The sequence below is a fragment of the Dipodomys ordii genome, unplaced genomic scaffold, assembly GCF_000151885.1.
Source record: "Dipodomys ordii isolate 6190 unplaced genomic scaffold, Dord_2.0 Scaffold128, whole genome shotgun sequence".
In the NCBI taxonomy this organism is placed as follows: Eukaryota; Metazoa; Chordata; class Mammalia; order Rodentia; family Heteromyidae; genus Dipodomys; species Dipodomys ordii.
The window spans coordinates 2,234,600-2,255,547 of record NW_012267344.1 but is presented as its reverse complement, the minus strand read 5'-3'; the positions used below and the strand labels follow the sequence as shown (position 1 = coordinate 2,255,547).

General features: G+C 49.6%; 1 protein-coding gene across 1 annotated transcript in view; it reads right to left on the bottom strand.

Moving 5' to 3' along the window:
* Scn10a (sodium channel, voltage gated, type X alpha subunit) overlaps positions 1 to 15,328 on the bottom strand; it is a 39,167-nt gene extending 23,839 nt beyond the window's left edge. Inside the window, exons 1-13 of the mRNA XM_013030251.1 lie at positions 15,056 to 15,328; positions 14,426 to 14,544; positions 11,757 to 11,837; positions 9,295 to 9,423; positions 8,546 to 8,637; positions 8,186 to 8,377; positions 7,232 to 7,295; positions 5,734 to 5,875; positions 5,153 to 5,350; positions 4,151 to 4,321; positions 2,615 to 2,896; positions 870 to 981; positions 3 to 241 (exon numbers count right to left, since the gene is read on the bottom strand). Of these exons, the coding sequence (XP_012885705.1) occupies positions 3 to 241; positions 870 to 981; positions 2,615 to 2,896; positions 4,151 to 4,321; positions 5,153 to 5,350; positions 5,734 to 5,875; positions 7,232 to 7,295; positions 8,186 to 8,377; positions 8,546 to 8,637; positions 9,295 to 9,423; positions 11,757 to 11,837; positions 14,426 to 14,544; positions 15,056 to 15,328 (2,094 nt within the window). The remainder of the gene's footprint in view (positions 1 to 2; positions 242 to 869; positions 982 to 2,614; positions 2,897 to 4,150; positions 4,322 to 5,152; positions 5,351 to 5,733; positions 5,876 to 7,231; positions 7,296 to 8,185; positions 8,378 to 8,545; positions 8,638 to 9,294; positions 9,424 to 11,756; positions 11,838 to 14,425; positions 14,545 to 15,055) is intronic.
* Positions 15,329 to 20,948: the final 5,620 nt, after the last annotated feature.

Sequence of the window (20,948 nt, the reverse complement as noted above, 5' to 3'; positions counted from 1 at the left end):
ACAATGTTGCCCGTCTGCAGCATGGACTCGAACGCGCTGCTCATGCCGTGGTGCTCCATGGCCATGAAGACTGTGTTCACCACAATACACAGGGTGATGGTGAGCTCGGCAAAGGGGTCCGTCACCAGCTCGAAGAGCAGCGTCTTGAGCCTCAGCCAGGTGGGACAACACTCCCAGATCAGGTACTTCTGAGCCAAGTTGATCAGACAGGGCAGACACCTCTGCTCTGACTCCTCCAGCTCTGTCATACAGCGGGGGGTGAGTGACAGCTGTCAATCACATGTCATCTTGGATTTCACGCCCCCCCCCATCCCCAGCTCAGGGCCCAGGTCTCCTTCTATCAATAACACATCACTGGGCTTAATGAACATCTTGCCTCAGTACCCCAGATCCCCTTGGTCACCCCTCCTTTTGCTGAATCCCTTTAGCTCTGTCACTGGGGGCGGGGAGGGAAAGCTGTCACAATTGCTCAGCACCAGTGGCTTATGCCTGTAATCCTAAGAACTGAGGACCGGGGTTCAAAGCCAGCCCAGGCAGGAAAGTCTATGAGACTCTTTTCGCCAATGAACCCCCCCCACACACACACACAAAGAGCTGGAAGTGGATCTGTGGCTCAAAGGGTAGAGCATCAGCTTTGAGCAAAAAAAAAAAAGGCTAAACAAGAATGAGAAGGCCCTGAGTTCCAGTCCCAGAACCAACACAAAAAATATTAAAAGAGCAACTCTACTACACCCTCCCAAACACACACACACACACACACACACACACACACACACGGGTAAAAGGAGCAGGCCACAATGGGGAGGAGGCATATTCAGAATCTGAAAACACTAGCACAGAGGACAGCTATCCGGAGGATCACAACTCACCTTCGATGACTGAGGTCATAATACTGACCACACTCATTGCCCTTTGGACTCGGAAAGGTTCGTTCACATATTCTGCTGATAAGAAGATGGGCTTGTCTCCTGGGTCACATGCCTGAAGAGACAGAACCAAAAAGAAAAAGAAAACAAAAAACAAAATCAGGAGAAACTACCCCATCCCCGCCCTCAACCTGAATTCTTAACAGTGATGAATCAGGCCCCAGGTTCCCTGCTGGTCAGATTCATGGTTGCAAGCTTCCCTGTGGAGGAAGAATCCTTGGTAATGAGCTCTAGCCTGGAGCAGAAGAGTTCAGAGACAGCACCCTGGCCCTGGGTTCAAGCCAAGAGACAGACAGACAGACAGACAGACACCAGGGAGCAACAAGAAGTTGTCATCTCTGGAGTCCAGGTGGAGGATGCTCTCCCACCTCCCCACACAGTGGAATCTGTCATCCACTTGACCTTGAAACTCCAATCTTCAGAGCTCTGAGAGACCAACTCCTGTGGATCCTCAGTCTCACATTGACTGTGGTTATTCTGTTAATAGGAGCTGAATGGACTACAACATTGTATACCAGAATCTTCCACCTTTGAAGCCCTGTCTGGATGTGCTCAGCAAGGCAAAGTTTACTTCCGCAGTCTGCAGCTGCCATCAGCCAAAAAACCTGGCAAGCAAGCAACACAGAGCAGGCCGGCTGCTCCCTTTTTATCCCTAGCAAGCAGGTTCCACCCCTCTGCTCCCATTGGCTGAGCTCAGGCCTCCTCTGCTCCCATTGGTTGCGCTCAGGTCCTTCTGGCTCCCATTAGCTGAGCTCAGTCCCCTCAGCCCACATTGGCCAAGTTTAAGCCTCCCCTGCTCCTATTGGCCAAGCTCAGGCCCCTCTGCTCCTATTGGCTGAGCTCAGGTTCACAGTCTGCAGAAGGATGTGGCTGAATTAACAAGATGTAAGCATATTCCAGGAGCTCCTCTCTGGCCATCTTCATTCAAATGCTCAGGAAAAGGATGGATGTCACTAAAGTAATTCACAAGGGTCAAGCCACCGGCCCAGGCAGGAGCCATTCAGAGAAACAAGTCTCTGGAAACTCACAGAAAGGAAGCAAATTTACTTTGGTAGAAAAGATGGGTTTTCTCACAATACCACACTCTTTCATTCCCATATGTAAATACTAGATTTCTTTTTCATTTACCGGTGGAGACAATTTTTGTTTTCATTTTTGTTTTTCTTACTGGCATCTTGAATCCCACAGTATCTAACCACATTGAGAGAACACAATTCTGTAAGCCTTTCCTAAGTCAGTAGAGCTCAAATCATTTGCAATATGCTCTGTCTCTCCCTCTGGCTAGCCAGAGAGGGCAAATCAAAAACACTTGAGGCCTCATTACTGAAACTGGAGGGAGAATTCAAATTAAATTACAGGGTTCAAGCCAGTTATTCTGTTAAGGAATTCAAAGCAGGCTGGATGCTGATGGCTCCCGCCTGTCATCCCAGCTACTCAGGACGCTGAGATCTAAAGGATTGGAGTTCAAAGCCAGCCCAAGGAAGGAAAGTCTGTGAAACTCTTTTCACCAATGAACCACCAGAAAACTGGAAGTGGTGCTGGGACTCAAGTGGTAGAGTACTCGCCTTGATCTCAGGGGACAGCGCCCAAACCCAGAGTTCAAGTCCTAGGACTGATGTCCAAAAAAAAAAATCTAAGAAGATACTCCTCTCCCTCACCTAAGGAGCAAATGGGGTGTACAAACTCACCGGGACATCCGTGGCTCCAGGAACAGGTAACATGCTAGTTCCCCCATCCCCATATCCAGAGCCAGAGTTGGGGGGTTGTGGCAGTGGGATTCTGGGAAGGGGGTCTTGTGGTCCAGGACCCCTGCCCATGAGCACAGGGCCGCGTTGGCTTTCGGGATCTCCATGAAACACTCCATCATCACTGACCCCATCAGAGAAGGAAATTTCTCGCCCAGGTGCTCGGAAATGAAACACGCTGCTGTGGCTGGCTCGGCGTCTCCCCGCAGTGAGGCCTAGGAAGGACTGGGCATCGCCCCAGTCATGAACAGGGAGAGAGACAGGCTGCAGGCTGGTCATGTGATCAATCAAGAGCATAGTGACCTCTGCCCTCTTCACGTCCTGCGATCCTCATTATCACCATAATTTATTGTGTACTGGTGCTAGGACTTGAACTCAGGGCCTGATCGCTGGGCCTTAGCTTTTTTTTTCTTTTTTGGGGGGGGGTCCAGTCGTGGGGCCTGAACTCTGGGCCTGGGCGCTGTCCCTCAGCTCTTCAGCTCAAGGCTAGCGCTCTACCACTTGAGCCACAGCGCCACTTCCGGCTTTTTTCTTTTTTGCTTATGTGGTGCTGAGGAATCAAACCCAGAGCCTCAGGCATGCAAGGCAAGCGCTCTACCACTGAGCCACCTTCCCAGCCCTGGGCCTTAGCTTTCCCCTCAAGTCTAGCCCTCTACCACATGAGCCTCCACTTCTAGCTTTTTGGTGGTTCACTGGAGGTAAGAGTCTCATAGGCCAGGTGCCAGTGTGCTCAAAGCCTGTCATCCTAGCTACTCAGGAGGCTGATATCTGGAGGCTTGCAGTTCAAAGTCCATGAGACTCTTATCTTCAATGAACCAACCAAAATGTCAGAAGTAAAGCTGTGGCTTAAATGGTAGAGCACTAGCCTTGAGCAAAAAGGAAAAGAAAGAAGGAAGGAAAGAAGGAAAGGAAGGAAGGAAAGAAGAAAAGAGAGAAAGAAAGGAAGAAGGAAAGAAGAAAGAAATAAAGAAAGGAAGAAGGAAAGAAGAAAGAAATAAAGAAAGGAAGGAAGGAAGAAAGGAAGGAAGGAAGGAAGGAAAAATAAAGAAAAGAAGGAAGGAAGAAAGAAAGAAAATGGAAATTCTAGGAGTGATTTCAGCACCAAGGACAGGGAAATTCTGCCCACCAACTCTAGAGCAGCCAATCAGATTTCCCCTAGAGACGCGGCCCCTCCCTGTCCACAAACATGGTGGACATCCATTTTCCCTACAAACCTAGACTCTTGCTCCAATGCTGCCTGACTAGGAGCACAATGCTCTCATATAAGGGTCATCCTGTATTCTCTTTTCCCATGTTTTGCAATTCCAACAAGTGTGTGTGTGTGTGTGTGTGTGCATGCATGTGTGCTGGTACTGAGACTTGCACTCAAGGCTTTACACTCTTGCTTGGCTTTTTGTTGTTTAAGGCTGATGCTCTCCTACTTGAACCACGCCTTCACCCCCGACAACCAAGGCTCCGAGCGGAGCTTCGAACTCTCACCATCCTGCGCTGGTTGTAAGGCTCCGATTGGGGAGAGTTGTTGTCGGCGGAGCCTTCGGACACCCTGGCTTTCAATCCATGCCTTCTGGGGTCATTGGTGTTTTGGGTGGCTGGTGGTGATTCATTGTGGGAATGGAGCGAGGCTGTGTCAATGCCCAGCGATGCCAACACCTGGGGAAGGAGAGACAGAGACAGACAGAGACAGAGACAGACAGAGACAGAGACAGACAGAGACAGAGACAGAGCAGATTGAGCCAGGTTGAACACGCATGTGTGTCCTAGACACAGAGGCCACAGGGGTGGAGGATCGGAGACAGAGGACAGGAAAGGATCAGGGCTGTACCGTGCTGGGGTCAGGATGAAGTGACCAGCTCAGGGGCCCCTTTGTCACTCAGTCGCTGGTAGCTGCTGGGGGCCCCACCCGGTCCCCTCGTTTTTTTGGGTGCCAGTCCTGGGGCTTGAACTCAGGACCTGGGTGCTGTTCTAGAGCTTTGGTGGTCAAGGCTACCACTTGGAGCCATAGCTCCACTTGCAGCCTTTTGGTGGTTCACTGGAGATTAGAGTCTCAAGGGCTTCCTGCCCAGGGTTGACTTTGAACTGTGATCCTCCGATCTCAGCCTCCTGAGTCACTACCATGGCAGGTGTGAGCCATGGATGCCTGGACAATTTTTTTTTAAAGAAATGGATCTAAGACTGGATCAAGATGCATCTCCCTAGCTGAGCATTGATGGCTTAGGCCTGTCATCCTAGCTACTGAGGAGGCTGAGATCTAGAGGATCACAGTTCAAAGCCAGCCAGGGCAGGAAAGTCTGTGAGACTCTCACCTCCAATCAACCACCAGGAAACCGGAAGTGGCGCCATCTATCTGGCTCAAAGTGGCAGAGCGTCAGCCTTGAGTACAAAGAGCTCATGGACTGTGCCCAGGCCCTGAGTTCAAGTCCCAGAGATGACACTAGATATTCTCTCCAGGTGGCCCCCCAACTATTTAACCCCCTTACCCACCTCCTGCTCCTTCTGCAGCAACTCAGAGGCCTCCTGGAATTTCTTCGCCTTCGCCTCGATTTCCAGCATGGTGGCCTGGTTCTGTTCTTCGTAGGCCATGGTGACCACGGCCAGGATGAGGTTGACCAGGTAGAAGGAGCCCAGGAAGATGACCAGCATGAAGAAGATCATGTACATCTTCCCAGATGCCCTGAGCGTCTGCAGGTACAAGGGAAAGCAAAGAGGCGCCCGGATTCATAGTACAGGAGTCCCCTGTACATTATGTCAGGATCCCCCACCCGCACCCTCAGACTCCAGGAAGAGGGGAGCCATACCCACAGATCCCCCCCCCAGCCTCCTGTGGAGTCTGCCTGGGGAGCCAGGTCCTGGTGGCTCACGCCTGTCATCCCAGCTACTCAGGAGGCTGAGATCTAGAGGATCACGGTTCAAAGCCAGCCTGGGTAGGAAAGTCTCTGAGACTCTCATCTCCAATGAACCACCAGAAACCCGGAAGTGGCACAGTACCAGGCCCTATAAGTTCAAGCCCCAGGACCAGCACACACACACACACACACACACACACACACACACAGAGTCCACACCTGCTGGTAGAGGCGTTCCCAGGAGTCCTGTGTCATGAGGCGGAAGAGGGAGAGGAAGGCCCAGGCGAAGGAATCGAAGCTGGTGTAGTTGTAATCTGGGTTTTGGTAAGTTTTAAGGCAGATCGAGCCTTCAGGGCAGTGGCTGTGGTGAGCAGAAAAAAAAAAACCAATTATTGATTTGACAGCCTCTGTTTATTGGATACAAAGCAGTTCAAGTCCGTGGAAGACCCACAGAGTTGGACATCAGAGATTAGAGTTCAAGGTGACCTTCCTCCTCCTCCTCCTCCTCCTCTTTCTTCTTTTCCTCCTTCTCCTCCTCCTTTTTTTCTGTTGGTCCTGGGACTTGAACTCAGGGCCTGGGCGCTGTCCCTGAGCTCTTGTGTGCTCAAGGCTGGCGCTCTACCACTTGAGCCACAGCGCCACTTCTGGTTTTCTGCTGCCCAGGCTGGTTTTGAACCATGATCCTCAGATCTCAGTATCCTGAGTAGCTAGGATGTCAGGCGTGAGCCACTGGCACTGACTTTTATTTTTGATGCCTATTTGGAACTTCAAAATATATACTTTTTCTTTCCAATGCCATTTTACCTACATTACAACAATCTACTGACCTAAAATAAGGCAGACCTGTTTGGATAGCGCTGTTGAACAAACAACAAAATCCCTGCATCCATCATTAGTATTTAAGGAGTTGTATGGAGAGGAAGAAGGAAGAGGAGAAGGAGGGAGAGAGAGACAGAGTAAAGGAGGAGGAGGGGAGGGGAAGGAGAAGGGATGGGAAGGGAAAGAAGGGGTAGAGAAGAGGAAGGGAGGGGAGACGGAAGAGGAGGGACTAGGGCAGGAGGAAGAGGAGGGGTTGGGGAAGAGGGGAAGAGGGAGGAGGGAGAAAGGAAGGAGAGAGCAGGAAGAGTTCTGGGCTTCGCACACTTCCACTGTTCTGGGCTCTTGCTGATTCTGTCCGAGAACCCATCCAAGTGTGGCTGACAACCTTACATGCAGAAGAGGGGCATCTTGAAGCCACAAGCCCTCCATTTCTAAATAAATAGTTAAGTAAATGAATAAATGGTTAACTGGCTAAATGAATCATTGTATTAAGTCCCAAAGCCTTGGATCATGGCAAGAAGTCATGACTCTCTCTCTCTCTCTCTCTCTCTCTCTCTCTCTCTCTCTCTCTCTCTGCCATCCTGGGGCCTGGACAATGTCCCTGAGCTCTCTTTCACTCAAGACTGGCCCTCTCCCACTTTGGGCCACATCCCCTTTTCCAGCTTTTTTTGGTGGTTCACTGGAGAGAAGAATCTCATCAGCTTTTCTGGTCCCCAGTTGATTTTGGACTGTGATCCTCTGGATCTCAGCCTCCTGAGTCAGCTGGGACAGCAGGCGTGAGCCACTGTACCTGGTCAGTGTATCTTTCCTCAAGATGGTAACGGTGTATCTGACCAGAGAACACTGGACACAAGAGAGGGACACCCGGCCTTGGGACCCTGGTGGGCTGGGAACTCACCCTGAGTCAGAGCCATTCCCGCACAGCAGGGGCTCCGACGTGCCTTCCTTGATCACATACTTCTCTGCAGAAAGAAAGGAAGACATGAGCAGTTCCCCCCCTACCCCCCCACCCCCCATGGTTCTGGATGCTTCCAGCAGGGCCTAACTCAAAGCCTGGGCTCTTTCTTTAGCTTTTTAATTTTCTTTTCTTTTCTTTTTAGCTCTCAAGTCTGGCGCTCTACCACTTGGACCACACTTCCACCTCTGGCTTTTTGCATGGTTCATTGGAGATCAGAGAGTCCCAGGGGGACTTTTGAACCGCGATCCTCCGGATCTCAGCCTCCTGAGAAGCTGGGGTGACAGGCATGAGCCGCCCATACCTGGCTACAATACTCACTACTCTAAAATAAGATTAAAATAAAAGAGATTCTGGGGAGCACGTTAGACCTGATGCAGCAGACGCATTCTGGGAGGACCAAAAAAGACCAAAAAAGATCCAAATGTATCTCTCTACAGACATTCAGGGCCTCGATCCATAAAGCAGCTCTCGGGCCCAACAAACTCAGGCCTTATTTTGTTTTTGTGTGGGTGTCTGTGCTGACACTTGAACTCAAGACCCCCAGCTCTCTCTTTTTTTTTTCAGTCCAAGACTGAGATTTGAACTCAGTACCTGCTATTACTGCTCCCGGGCAAGTTCTCCAGCAATGGAGCCATGTCTCCAGTCTCCGGGGACCTCCCAGGCCCACTTGGGTTTTTCATACAAGGTGGGTGCTCCACCACTTGAACCACGCCTCCACTTCAGGCTTTGTTTTGGGGGGGTGTGGTTCACTGGAGACTAAAGAGTCTCAGGGACTTTCCTTCCCCCTGGGGCTGGCTTTGACACGCGATCCTCCGGATCTCAGCCTGCTGACATGGCTGGGATGCTGGGCATGAGCTACAGTCCTGGTCTGGAGAGCGGGTGATCGGCACTCACCTTTCCTGTCGGTGGAGTCGCTGGCGTTCGCCGGGAAGGTTGTGGTGTTCCAGACACACTTGTTCTTGAGGTTGCCCTTGAAGAGCTGCAGGCCCACCAGGGCGAAGACACTGAGGCAGAAGACGGTGAGGATGGTCACGTCTGCCAGCTTCCTCACCGAGTGGATCAAAGCTCCTACTATGACCTTCAGCCCTGCAGAGAACGGACCACATGCCCAGCTCACACCCCCACCAAGATCGGAGGTTCAAAGCCAGCCCCAGGGTAGGAGAACCCGAGAGCCGAGACTGGCACCACCACCACCAACAACAACAACAGCAGCAGCAGTAATAGTAATAGGACAAAATGGAGTCCACAACCCACCTGGGATCACAGAGACGGTCTTCAACGCTCTCAGAACACGGAAAGTTCGCAGGCCGGAGATTCCTTGGAGGTTGGTAGCTGCACCCACATACCTGGGGGGGGGACCGTGAGATTGACTGAGCCGGGTAGGGGGACCCCGGGATCGCAGGCAGGACACAAAGGGGGTGATCGCGGTGGACAGGACCGTCAGCACGCCCGTGGCTGACCACCACGGACAGCCCAGCCCTGCCCTCTGCACACGGGTGTGCACACCGGGGTATCTCTCTCACAAAGGATCGCTGAGAAGTCGGGCTGTGATCCCAGGCTCTGGGTTCTACACAGATGCCTGGCTGTGCAAATAGGCAATCTTGTTGTTTGCCACTCAAAAGGCTTGAACGTGGGGGGCCTGGGTGCGCTCCCTGAGCCTCTCTGGGCTCAAGGCTGGCACCACTTCCGGTTTTTCTGGTGGTGCCTTGGAGATAGGAGTCTCACGGTCTCTCCTGCCCGGGCTGGCCTTGAACCATGATCCTCAGATCTCAGCCTCCTGAGGAGCTGGGATGACAGGCGTGAGCCATGGGTGCCCGGCCTGAGTTGAGGTCTCTGACTTGGCCCCTGCAGAGGGAGCTGGATTAACAGATGAGGAAACCTCACGGGAGAATGATCCTGGAGACCCCTAAAAATAACGATGAACCACAGGCGGCACACAGATGACACCGGTCATCTGGGGGGGAATCACACGGGGGGGGCACTCACGCCGGGGGGGGACTCACGCCAGGGAGATGACACTGAAGTCCAGCCAGTTCCAGGGGTCCCGCAGGTAGGTGAACTCATTGAGGCAGAAGCCCCTCGCCAGGATCTTTATCAGAGCTTCAAAGGTGTAAATGACGGTGAAGACGTACCTGTGAGAGAGCGCAGTGACCTGTGCCAGAGACAGACACACAGACAGAGACACAGACACAGACAGAGAGACAGAGACAGATAGACAGAGACACAGACACAGACAGAGAGAGACAGAGACAGAGAAAGACAGAGAGAGACAGAGACAGATACAGAGACAGAGACAGACAGACAGAGACAGAGTCAGACAGACAGAGACAGAGAGAGACAGAGACAGAGAGACAGAGAAAGAAGGAAGAGGAAGGAAGAGGAGGAGGAGAGGAGGAAAAGGAGGAGAATGAGGAGGAAAGAAAGAAAGAAAGAAGGAAGGAAGGAGGAAGGGGAAGAGGAGGAGGAAGAGGAGGAGGAGAAAAGAAGGAAGAGGAGGAGGAGAAAAGAAGGAGGAGGAAGAAGAAGGAGGAGAAAGAAGAGGAAGAAGAAGAAGAAAAAGAAAAAGAAGGAGGAGGAGGAGGAAAAAGGAGAAGGAGGGGAAAGAACAAAGAAAGAAAGAAAGAAAGAAAGAAAGAAAGAAAGAAAGAAAGAAAGAAAGAAAGAAAGAGGAAGGAGGAAGAGGAGGGAGGGGAAGAGGAGGAGGAGGAAGAAGAAGAGGAAGGAGGAGGAGGAGGAAGGAGGAGGAGGAAGAAGAAGAAGAAAAAGGAAGGAGGAGGAGGAGGAAAGAAAGAATGAATGAAGAAAAAAGAAAGAAAGAAAGGAGGAGGTTGGGGGGGAGGGAGGGAAGGAAGGAAGGAAGGAAGGAAGCAAACAGAAAGGAAGGAAGGAAGGCAGGAAAGAGGAAGGGAAAGAGGAGGAGGAGGAGGAGGAGGATCGCTGGGGTGTTTTCTCTGCCTGTAGGAAGGAGAGCTGGGCTGCTGGGTCCCTGGGAGCCACCAGGTCCAGGTGAGGAGGAAGGAGGTGCGTGGGGAAGGGCAGTTGTGGATGGAGGAGTGGCAGGCACACAGGGGTGAGTAGGGCGGGTGGGGCAGCCCGCAGTGCGGGGGGGGGGGAAGGACTGTGATCCCCCTGTTTCATGTTCCGTACACCTGTCTGGTGGAAGCTGGCGTCTGCTTTGTTCCAGACCCATGGATGGGGGAAGAGGGCATGGGTTCTAGAAACTTCCTCCCTGCCTCCCTCCTCTTCTCCCGTCAGGCCCAGTGAGCCTTTATTTGCCTGGCGTGGAAATGTTCTGCTTTCTCTCACTTGGAGAAGCCATCAGCAAAGCCATGGCTCCAAACCAGCGGCTCGGTGGGCCTGGGCGCTGTCCCTCAGCTCCGCAGCTCAAGGCCGGTGCTCTACCACTTGAGCCACACCTCCAGTTAAGCACTTGCTTATGTGCGATGGAGTCTCACTGCATGGCGCTTGTGATCTTCCTACCTCGGCCACTTGAGCAGTGAGATTATAGGCGTGCGCTACCACACCCGGCCCTTCACACAGACCCCACCCAAATGGCTACCATACGTCGTCCTGAGGACACCCAGTGATAGTTTGCTGTGCGTGCAGGGTAGAAGGTGGTCAGGAGAGATCTATTCGCCAGCCATTGCTAACATTTTTGTCTCCCTACTCTTTCTGGAATGTTCTCCCCCATATTTTTGTGCGAGTGGGGGGGGCTTTTTTGTTTTTTTGCTAGGCGTTTTCTTTGGTCATGGGGCCTGAACTCAGGGCCTGGGCGCTGTCCCTGAGCTGCTTTTTGCTCAAGGCGAGTGCTCTACCATTTGAGCCACAGCGCCACTTCTGGTTTTCTAGTTGTTCACTGGAAATAAGAGTCTCACAGACTTTCCTGCCCGGGCTGGCTTTGAACCATGATCCTCAGCTCTCAGCCTCCTGAGTAGCTAGGATGACAGGCGTGAGCCACCGGCGCTCAGCCAATCCATATGGTTATGACTTTAAAAAATATTTTTTGTGTGTTTTGAAGAAAATAAAACCCACAGAAAAATTGGGTAACCAGTGGCCCAACATCTTGGCTCCTAGCTACTCAAGAGGCTGCGATCTGAGGATCCTGGTTAAAAGCCAGCTGGAGCAGAGAATCCCAAGAGACTCCAAGGAATGTGCCAAAAGGCTGAAGTGGAGGCGTGGCTCAAGCGGTAGAGCACCCGTCATGAGGGAGAAAAATCCAAGTGCAAGTTTTGAGACCCTCCTGAATTCAATCACATTTCTGTGCACCCACCCAGAGAAAACACCAACGAAACAAACAAAACCAGAAAAAGAAACCTAAATCCTTCTAAAATCAAATTGATGATTGAATTCAGCATTCTACAAAGAAACAGGGAAGATAAAGACAAATTTTTTAAAGGGCCGAGAAAAACAAGAGGGCAAAGAGAAATGGGGAAAGCCCAGGAAATGGTACGATAGAGCAACTCACTCGATTTTTTCTGGAAGGTCATTCTGGGTCATACACCCACAATTGATCAGAATCGTGACCGTAATAAAGGTAGTGAACCAACTGCAAGGCCCGTGTTAAGGAAAGATTGGGTTTCCCATGCACATCATGTCATTTAAGATCACCTCTGTGTGTGTGTGTGCGTGTGTGTGTGTGTGTGTGTGTGTGTGTGTGTGTGTGTGCCGGTCCCGGGGCTTGAACTTGGGACCTGGCCACTGTCCCTGAGCTTTTCCCCCTCAAAGCTGGTACTCTTCCACTTATAGCCGCTTACTTCCACGTCCAGCTTTTTGGCTGGTGCCTTAGAGGCCAGAATCTCACAGACTTTCCTGTCCCAGGCTGGCTTTGAAACCGTGATCCTCCTATTTCAGCCTTCCCCAGGTAAGCTGGGATTACAGGCATGTGCTACCAGCGCCTCACCCCATTTTGTCTCTGAAATCAGGTAGATAGAATTCTCTCTCATCCGGATTGGAGCCTGTTGAGGGGTGAGGCCCAGTGGGTAGAATGTCAGGCCCAGTATATACCAAGTGGGCCCAGTATGAAGAAGAGGCCTGGGTGCTATTCCTGAGCTTCTTTTGCTCAAGGCCAGCGCACTGCCACTTTGAACCACTTCCAGTTTTCTGGTGGTTCAGGGGAGAGGAGAGTCATCATGGACGTTCCTGCCCGGGCTGGCTTTGAACAGTGATCCTCCAGATCTCAAGCCTCCTGAGTAGCTGGGGCAGGGAGAGAGGGGGACCACCCCACAAAGGCTAAAGCTGTGGGAAAGAATGCAAAAGCGAGTTTTTGCCTACAGGGGTCATTTTTTTTCTTCTTCCTGCTCCCTTCTGGATCTTTCTGAAGGAAAATGAACCAAAAAATAATAATAATAAAAGAAGACAAATTCCAGCAGGGAACCCTGGCCTCCCCAGAGTCAGCCTTTGCTCTCTGGCCTCGGGGTGAGCAGGAATGTTAAATCTATCTTCGGGCTTTCTGTAAATGCTTTGCTAATGCGCCGTGTTTTCTGGTTACCTAGGAACAGACCCGATTTGAGCAGGCAAAATGCATCTAATTCAAACGCATTATTTCCTTGTTCTCCTCTGTAATGATCACTAAATTATACTTCAATGAAGAAATTGGCTCACATCTACGGAGGACTCGAACACAAGTGTTAACATTTTTCAAGAGATCACACCTGTCATTCTACAGACTTTATAAAGTCAGACTGCATCTTGTTGTGTTTAATGGTACTTAGGAGCCGGTGTTGGTGGCTCCCGCCTGTCATCCCAGCTACTCAGGAAGCTGAGATCTGAGGATCATGGTTCAAAGCCAGCCCAGGAAGGGAAAGTCCATGAGACTCTCCTCTCCAGTGGACCACCAGAAAACTGGAAGTGGCGCTGTGGCTCAAGTGGTAGAGCCACCAGCCTTGAGTAAAAGAAGCTCAGGGACAGCGCCCAGGCCCTGAGTTCAAGCCCCAGTACCAAAATACAAAAAAAGAAAATTAGCTTTAAGTAGTTGCACAAAGGGGTTTCTTTTACCTTTCCTTTCTTTCCTGTGGGTGTGCATTTGATATCATACAATTATCATTATTTATGATACTATTATCATTATTTATATTATTATATATCACATACTATTATATATCACCAAATTATAAATAATATCATATAACTTACAATGACATTATATAAAATTTGATATCATATAAAATATCATCTAAATTATATAACAGTATCACTATTATACAATAATGTATATATGAATTATACAAGTAAATGTATTTATTTATGTATAAATGAATTTTATAGAAAATAAATTTATATATATAAATATATTTATACATAGTATATTTATTGATATATACCTTTAGATATATAATAATTTATATATAAATTACATAAATATAAGCAAAGAAATATATAATTATATATCATATTACACATTATAATCATATACTATAATTATATTATTAATATGTAATTATATATAATAAATATATAACTGTATAATTATATATGATCATCGTTATAAATTATATATAAATTATTACATAGGTGATGATGTTATTGCAAATAATGATATAATTATTATAAACAATGATAATATTAGTATCATTCTAGATAATTAGATACAATAATACTAGTATTCTTCTTTTTTTTTTTGTCCATCGTGGGACTTGAACTCTGGGCTTGAGCACTATCCCTTAGCTCTTCAGCTCAAGGCGAGCGCTCTACCACTTGAGCCACAGCGCCACTTTTGGTTTTCTGGTGGTTTATTGGAGATAAGAGTTTCACGGACTTTCCTGCCCGGGCTGGCTTTGAACTGTGATCCTCAGACCTCAGCCTCCTGAGTAGCTAGGATGACAGGCGTGAGCCACCAGCGCCCGGCAATAGTAGTATTCTTATTCTATGCTAATACAAGGGCTTGAACTTAGGGCCTGGGTGCTGTCCTTGAGGTTTTACTCTCAACGCTGATGCTCTACCACTTGTGTCACACTTCCACTCAGGCTTTTTGGTGAGCCCTTGGAGAGAAGAGTCTCAGAGACTTTTCGGCTGGTGCTGGCTTGGAAGTGGGATCCTCAGATCTCAGCTTCCTGAGTGGCTGGGGTGACAGGTGTGAGCCACGGGGCGCCCTGCCCCTGGGCGCCTGCTTTGAACCCACCGAGACACAAAGGATACGAATGAACGGACACCTTGATGGCTGTTCTTCGGATGGGGTTGAAAGGACTGAAGAGCCACAGGGCCCGGGTGGCACTAAACCGGGAGATGGTCCTCCCTTTGTTCAGCACAATGAAAGTCTAAAACACAACAGAGCAAAAAAGGACACACACACACACACACACACACACACACACGTGAGAATCAGAAACCTGGCCCAACCACATTTCAAAGCAAGAGACTCATGACAGCAAGGCTGGGGCTGGTAGCTCACGCCTGCCATCCCAACCACTCAGCAGGCTGAGACAAGAGGATGGCAGTTCAAAGCCAGCCTGGGCTTCTTACCAGCAATAAACCACCAGGAAACCGGAAGTGGCGCCATATTGGGCTCAAAGTGGTAGAACGCCAGCCTTGAACACAAAGAAGCTCAGGGACAGTGCCCAGGCCTCGAGTTCGAGCCCTGGCACCCACAAAAAGCCAAAAATCTCGTGGAGAGAGATTCAAAGCATGTGAGCGCTGCGTTACATGGATGGCTTGGTTTCTGAATCTTTAGCAGCCTCGTCCCATTTGTCAAGACTTAGGGGATCCCCTGGATCTCTGGGCCTCTCACTGAGAGAGCATGACTCCCTCCCTCCCCCAAGTAGCTCTTACCCGATGAGTGCTGTAGAAAGGATCTAAATCCTCCAGGGTCTCCCCAACCAGTTCCGCAGGGAGTTCACCATAAAACTTGGGCAGCTGGTTGCAGGCTTTCAAGTCTAGCTGAGGCCGGAGCTTCTCACCCTCCTCCTCTCTGCTCCTCCTTTTCTCCCTGCTTTTCTTGGCAGCCTGATGGGCTGAGATGCGTTTCTCAATCTCCACCAGGGACTCGGCAGTGAACCGGCGGAAGTGGGGGGTCACCCCCAGGGACACCAGCGTGAGCTCCATCTTCTCATCCTTCTTCAGGAGGAGTTCAGATCCTTAAGAGAAGACACAAGACCCCCAGAGAAGTTGACAGCGTGGCCATTATCCCCACCCCCCCATCTTTCCCTCCCCCCCTCATTGCTAGACTAGCCCCCCAATTCTGAGCTCACAAGAGCTTCTTCCAAACACGCATCCCCAGGGCTTTCGGGGAGAAGCTGTTTGTCCACCCAGGTCCTGGCACCTCGAATGTGTTTGCTTCCCAAGAGCTATTCCCATTGCTTTTGGGTTGGTGTGTTTGTTTAGGGCTGGGACCAGGACTCGAACTCAGCCCCTGCTGCTTTCGCTTATTGGCTATCTGCTGGGCTACACCTCCACCCAATCAGCCATGCCTCCACTGATTACTGCTTCTTTCTGCTGCTTTACATTGTGATCTTCTCCAAACACACACACAACATGCTTACACATACACACATTTACTCACGCGTACACACACATAGTCACATACACACATACACATACACTCACAATACACACACTTAAATACACTTATACTTATGCATACACACATGCACACATATACACACTTACATGCACATGCACACGTACACACACACACACACTCTGCCTGTACCAGTGTTTCCTCATGTCAAAGATGACCACCGAGCTCCAGGCTTGCTCCTACATTCCAGGAAGACTTGAATTCAGAATCTACTTCTTCTGAGTAACTTTCTGCCCACAATCTTTTCATTCATTAACATTTACAATGTGTTCTTCATTCCTGGAACTGCAGTTTAGATCTCCAGATGATTGTCTCCTTGTATAGGGATGAACAATCTCCCTCTTAGCCAGATTATCCATTACAACTATTTGTGTGTCTGTCTGTCTGTCTGTCTGTGTGTGTGCCAGTCCTGGGGCTTGAACTTAGGGCCTGGCACTGACCCTGAGCGCTTTTGCTAAAGGCTAGTTTGTGCTCTACCACTTTAAGCCCACGGTGCCACTTGCAGGTTTTGTTGGTTCATTGGAGATAAGAATCTTCTGGAGTTTTCTTCCCAGGCTGGCTTTAAATCACAGTCCTGATTTCAGCCTCTTGAATAGCAAGGATGATAGGTGTGAGCCACTAGACCAAGCTTTTACGTATACGTGTGTGCATATATGTGTATATAATCATATATATGCATATACATGGCTATGTGTATATAAACATATATGTTTGTATATTATGCATACATGTATGCATATGTATATATTCAGTGATATTGGTGTATGTCCAGGTAAACACACCATTGCCCTGAATTTGTGTGTGTGTGTGTGTGTGTGTGTGTGTGTGTGTGTGTATGTCTTTGGACATTTCATTAAAGTTCAGAGTTTCTGGCACTATGAGAACACGGTTCAGAAAGCTGACAATTGAAGGAGCCAGGCCATTAGGCCTTGTATAATAATAAGCTCTTCCTGGCCATGTAAGAGAGACCATCTTAGCCACAATCTTGCCCAGTCCTTGCAGACAGAGCCCCACAAAAACTCCTGTGAGTTCCCTGTAAACCCTAGCAACTCAGGAGGCTGAGATCTGAGGCTCTTGGTTCAAAACCAGCCTGGGCAGAAAAGCCTATGAGACTCTGATCTCCAATAAACCACCAGAAAACCGGAAGGAAGGGGGAACAGTTGGCTTAAACTGGTAGAGTACCAGCCTTGAGCAAAAAGAGCTCAGGGACAGCGCCCAGGCCCTGAGTTCGAGCTTCAGACGGACACACACACACACACACACACACACACACACACACACAGTTGAATGCTTGGGACTTGACTCCAAGCTCAGGGAATGAAGCTAGGGACGTCCTTGTTGTGTGACTCTTCAAAATGAGGCAGAATTAAGAGCTGTGCAAATGCAGCTCAGTGCTGTGATCCTGCCAGAAAGTGGAGGTGATCTGTTGGGCCCTGTGCTGTCCATGGTGCTGAAATAACCGATAGACGAGTGGGTTGGGTTCTCTGTGATTAATCTCTTCTGTAGCTGGGAATGACTGGGTGGGGCTGACACAATAAGAGCTGTGTCCCTGTGGAAGCTAAGAGGAGAGAGGGAGAGCTGGCGGCCCACGCTGGTCATCCTAACTACTCAGGAGGCTGAGATCTGAGGATCACGGTTCAAAGCCAGCCCGGGCAGGAAAGTCCGTGAGACTCTTATCCCCAATCAACCATACTCAGGAAACTGGAAGTAGTGCCGTGGCTCAAGTGGTAGAGCACCAGCCCTGAGCTGAAGCGCTGAGGGACAGCGCCCAGGCCCAGAGTTCAAGCCCCACGACCTGTTCAGAATCCCCTCCCACTCCATAGGAATTCGAATATATCTGCATCAGAATATAAGACAACATGTTACTCACAGACTTCCAGAATTCTTGGAGGTGGGGGGGGGGACGCTTGTCAGAACTGTAAATTCTCATCAATTTAAATCAGAGCCTCCTGACCAGGTATTTTTAACTTAAGTGAACTGCCATATATTGTGATATCTGCCTTCCCTTCCTTTCCTTCCTTCCTTCCTTCCTTCCTCCTTCCCTTCCTTCCTTCCTTCCTCCCTTCCTTCTTTCCTTCTTTCTTTCCTTCCCTCAATCCTTCCTTCTTTCCTTCCCTCCTTTCTTCCTTCCCTCCTTCCTTCTCTCCATCCTTCCTTCTGTCCTTCCTTCCTTCCATCCTTCCTTCTTTCATTCCTTCCCTACTTTCCCTTCCTTCTTCCTTCTTCCTTCTGTCCTTCCCTCCTTTCCCTCCTACTTTCCCTCCCTCCCTTCCTCCTTCTTTCCTTCCTTCTCTCCATCCTTCCTTCTATCCTTCCTTCCATCCTTCCTTCTTTCATTCCTTCCCTACTTTCCCTTCCTTCTTCCTTCTGTCCTTCCCTCCTTTCCCTCCTACCCTCCCTCCCTCCCTTCCTCCTTCTTTCCTTCCTTCCCTCCCTTCTTCCTTCCCTCTCTCCTTTCTTGCCTCCCTCCTTCCCTCCTTCCTTTCCCTTCTCTTCTCCCTCCTTGCATCCTCCATTTCTTCCCTCCCTTTCTCTCACCCTTCCCTTCTTTCCTTTCCTGAGTTTCCTCTCTTTTCCTTCTCTCCTCCCCCTTCTTCCTTCCCCTCCCATCTCTTCCTCTGCTTGCTTTCTTCCTTCCTTCCTTCCTTCCTTCCTTACTTTCTTTCTCTTTTCTTCTAAATGTCCTCTTTTCCCTTTCTCCCCCTCCTCTTCTCTGTCTCCCTCTCCCTCCTTTCTTCTCTTCTTTTTTCTCCTTCCTCCTTTTCTTCCTTATTTCCTTTCCTTTGTTCCTTTCCCCTTCCTCCCTCTCTCTCCCTCTCCTTCTTGGTCCCTCCTTCCTTTTCTCCTTCCTTCCTTCTTTTCTTCCTTCCTTCCCCCCCTCTCTCCTTTCTTTTTTCCTGGCAAAACTAAACTCAGGGCCTTGCTCTACCACTTGAGTCACACCTTCTTTTTTTTTTTAGCCTCTGGTTATTCAGTTAGGAACCTCCTGGGGTTTTTGGGTGCTTGTTGCTTTGCTTTTGTTTGGGGGCCTGGCAGCAGCCTCCAACTATGCTCCTCTTACCTCTGCCTCCCCTCGCCCTCCCCTGCCCCAATCACCAGATGGACAGGCACGCCATGCTCAATCCTGTGGGACTTGGCGGGATGTAACGCAAGTGAGTGTTATGTTTCTTGTCAGTGCCCTTCCTTGCCTGCTCTGTCTGAGGCATGGCTGACAGGTTCTTCCCCGTGGAGCTACTAAGCACCGCAGCTTCCTGGCATGCCACGCCAGCCGCCTTTCTCTGTCTCTTGTCAAAGAATTGTAATCTGTTCTCCGGAGCTCTAGTGCTCAGCCCTCTTCTTCCAAACACACCTGATTCTCCCCGCTCCTCCTCTGAGTGAGCTGTTTCTTCTGTGTCGTGTTAGATAGAACCACCAAGAGCCCAGTTAGAGGGGCACAGAAAGGGACGGGGTGAGCAGACGCCATCACGGGATTCAGTAAACACCAAGGGGAAAGTGACTGTGAAATCTGTGGGCAGGGATGGGAAGGAGAAACTGAGGGAAGAGGGACATGGCCTAAAAGAGAAATGGATGCACACAGCACCTGGACTGTGCAATGGTAACCTCTCTGTGCAACACCTCAACAATAACAATAAAGTTATTATTATTTTTGCTGGTCGTAGGACTTGAACTCTGGGCCTGGGCGTTGTCCTTCTGCTCTTCAGCTAAAAGTTGGTGCTCTACCACTTGAGCCATAGCACCACTTCCGGTTTTCTGGTGGTTCATTGGAGATAAGAGTCTCACAACCCTTCCTGCCCAGGCTGGCTTTGAACTGTGATCCTCAGATCTCAGCTAGGATTATAGGTGTGAGCCACCGGCATCTGGCTTAAGTTACTTTTTTTTTTTTTAAAGAACTCAGTTGTGGACATTGATCAAGATACATTGCACTGCGGGGTGCTGGTAGCTCACACCTGTAATCCTAGCTACTCAGAGGGATGAGATCTGAGGATTTAGGCCCCAAGACAAGGAAGAAAAGTCCATGAGGCTCTTATGTCCAGTGAACTATAAAAAAAAGCCAGAAGTGGTACTGTGACTCAAGTGGTAGAGCACCAGCCTTGAGTGAAAAAGCTAAGGAAGAGTGAGAGACCATGAGTTCACATCCCAGGACTGGCACAAACACACACATACACACACACACACATGATGCACTGTACTCAAGAAGGAGGAGGAAGAAGAGAAGGAAGAAGAGGAGGAGAAGGAGGAGAAGGAAGAGGAGGAGGAAGAGGAGGAGGAGGAAGAAGAGGAGGAGGAAGAGGAAGAGATGAAAACGAAGGAATCCAACCCCAAACTAGGCTCTGGTGGCTCACGCCTGTCATCCCAGCTACTCAGGAAACTGAGCTCTGGAGGATCACAGTTCAAGGCCAGCCTTGGGCATGAAATTCCGTGAGACTCTCATCTCCAAAGCACCACCAGAAAACCGGAAGTGGTGCATTATATATAGCTCAGAGAGGTAGAGCGCCAGCCTTGAGCACAAAGAGGCTCAGGGACAGCGCCCAGGCTCTGAGTTCAAGACCCATGACCGACAAAAAAAATCCACCTAGCTCCAATTTTTTAAAAAAAATCTCACCTAGACTAATAGGGAACGCCAGAGTACCTTCTAGAACCCTCAAGATTGTGTGAATTCGCCGCCAGCCTGACAATCCGCCCCCTCCACCCTCACCACTTCTCTCTGTAATCGCCTTTGATTAGGCCAAATCTTGAAAACAGGGCACCTGCATTAAAAAAAAACCCTGTCCACACAAAGTAATTTTGTGGCTGTTAATCTTCTGGAGCATTCATTAGCTCAGAGCTAAAGAGATTACTTGGGGACAGTAATTCCTCTGTTGTGAAATTTCTCAAGAACAATCTGCAAATGGAAAAGAAAAACGTTGACAGGTAGAAATGGGTTTTGGACAAGGTTCAAAAAAGGATTTGAAAAAAACCAGAGCCCTGGGAAAATTGCTTGACAGTGTCAAACAATAAAATGTAGCCTGGGGCTCTCCTCCTCCTGCTCCTCCTCCTGCTCCTCCTGCTCCTCCTGCTCCTCCTCCTCCTCCTTCTCTTCTTCTTCTTCTTCTTCTTCTTCTTCTTCTTCTTCTTCTTCTTCTTCTTCTTCTTCTTCTTCTTCTT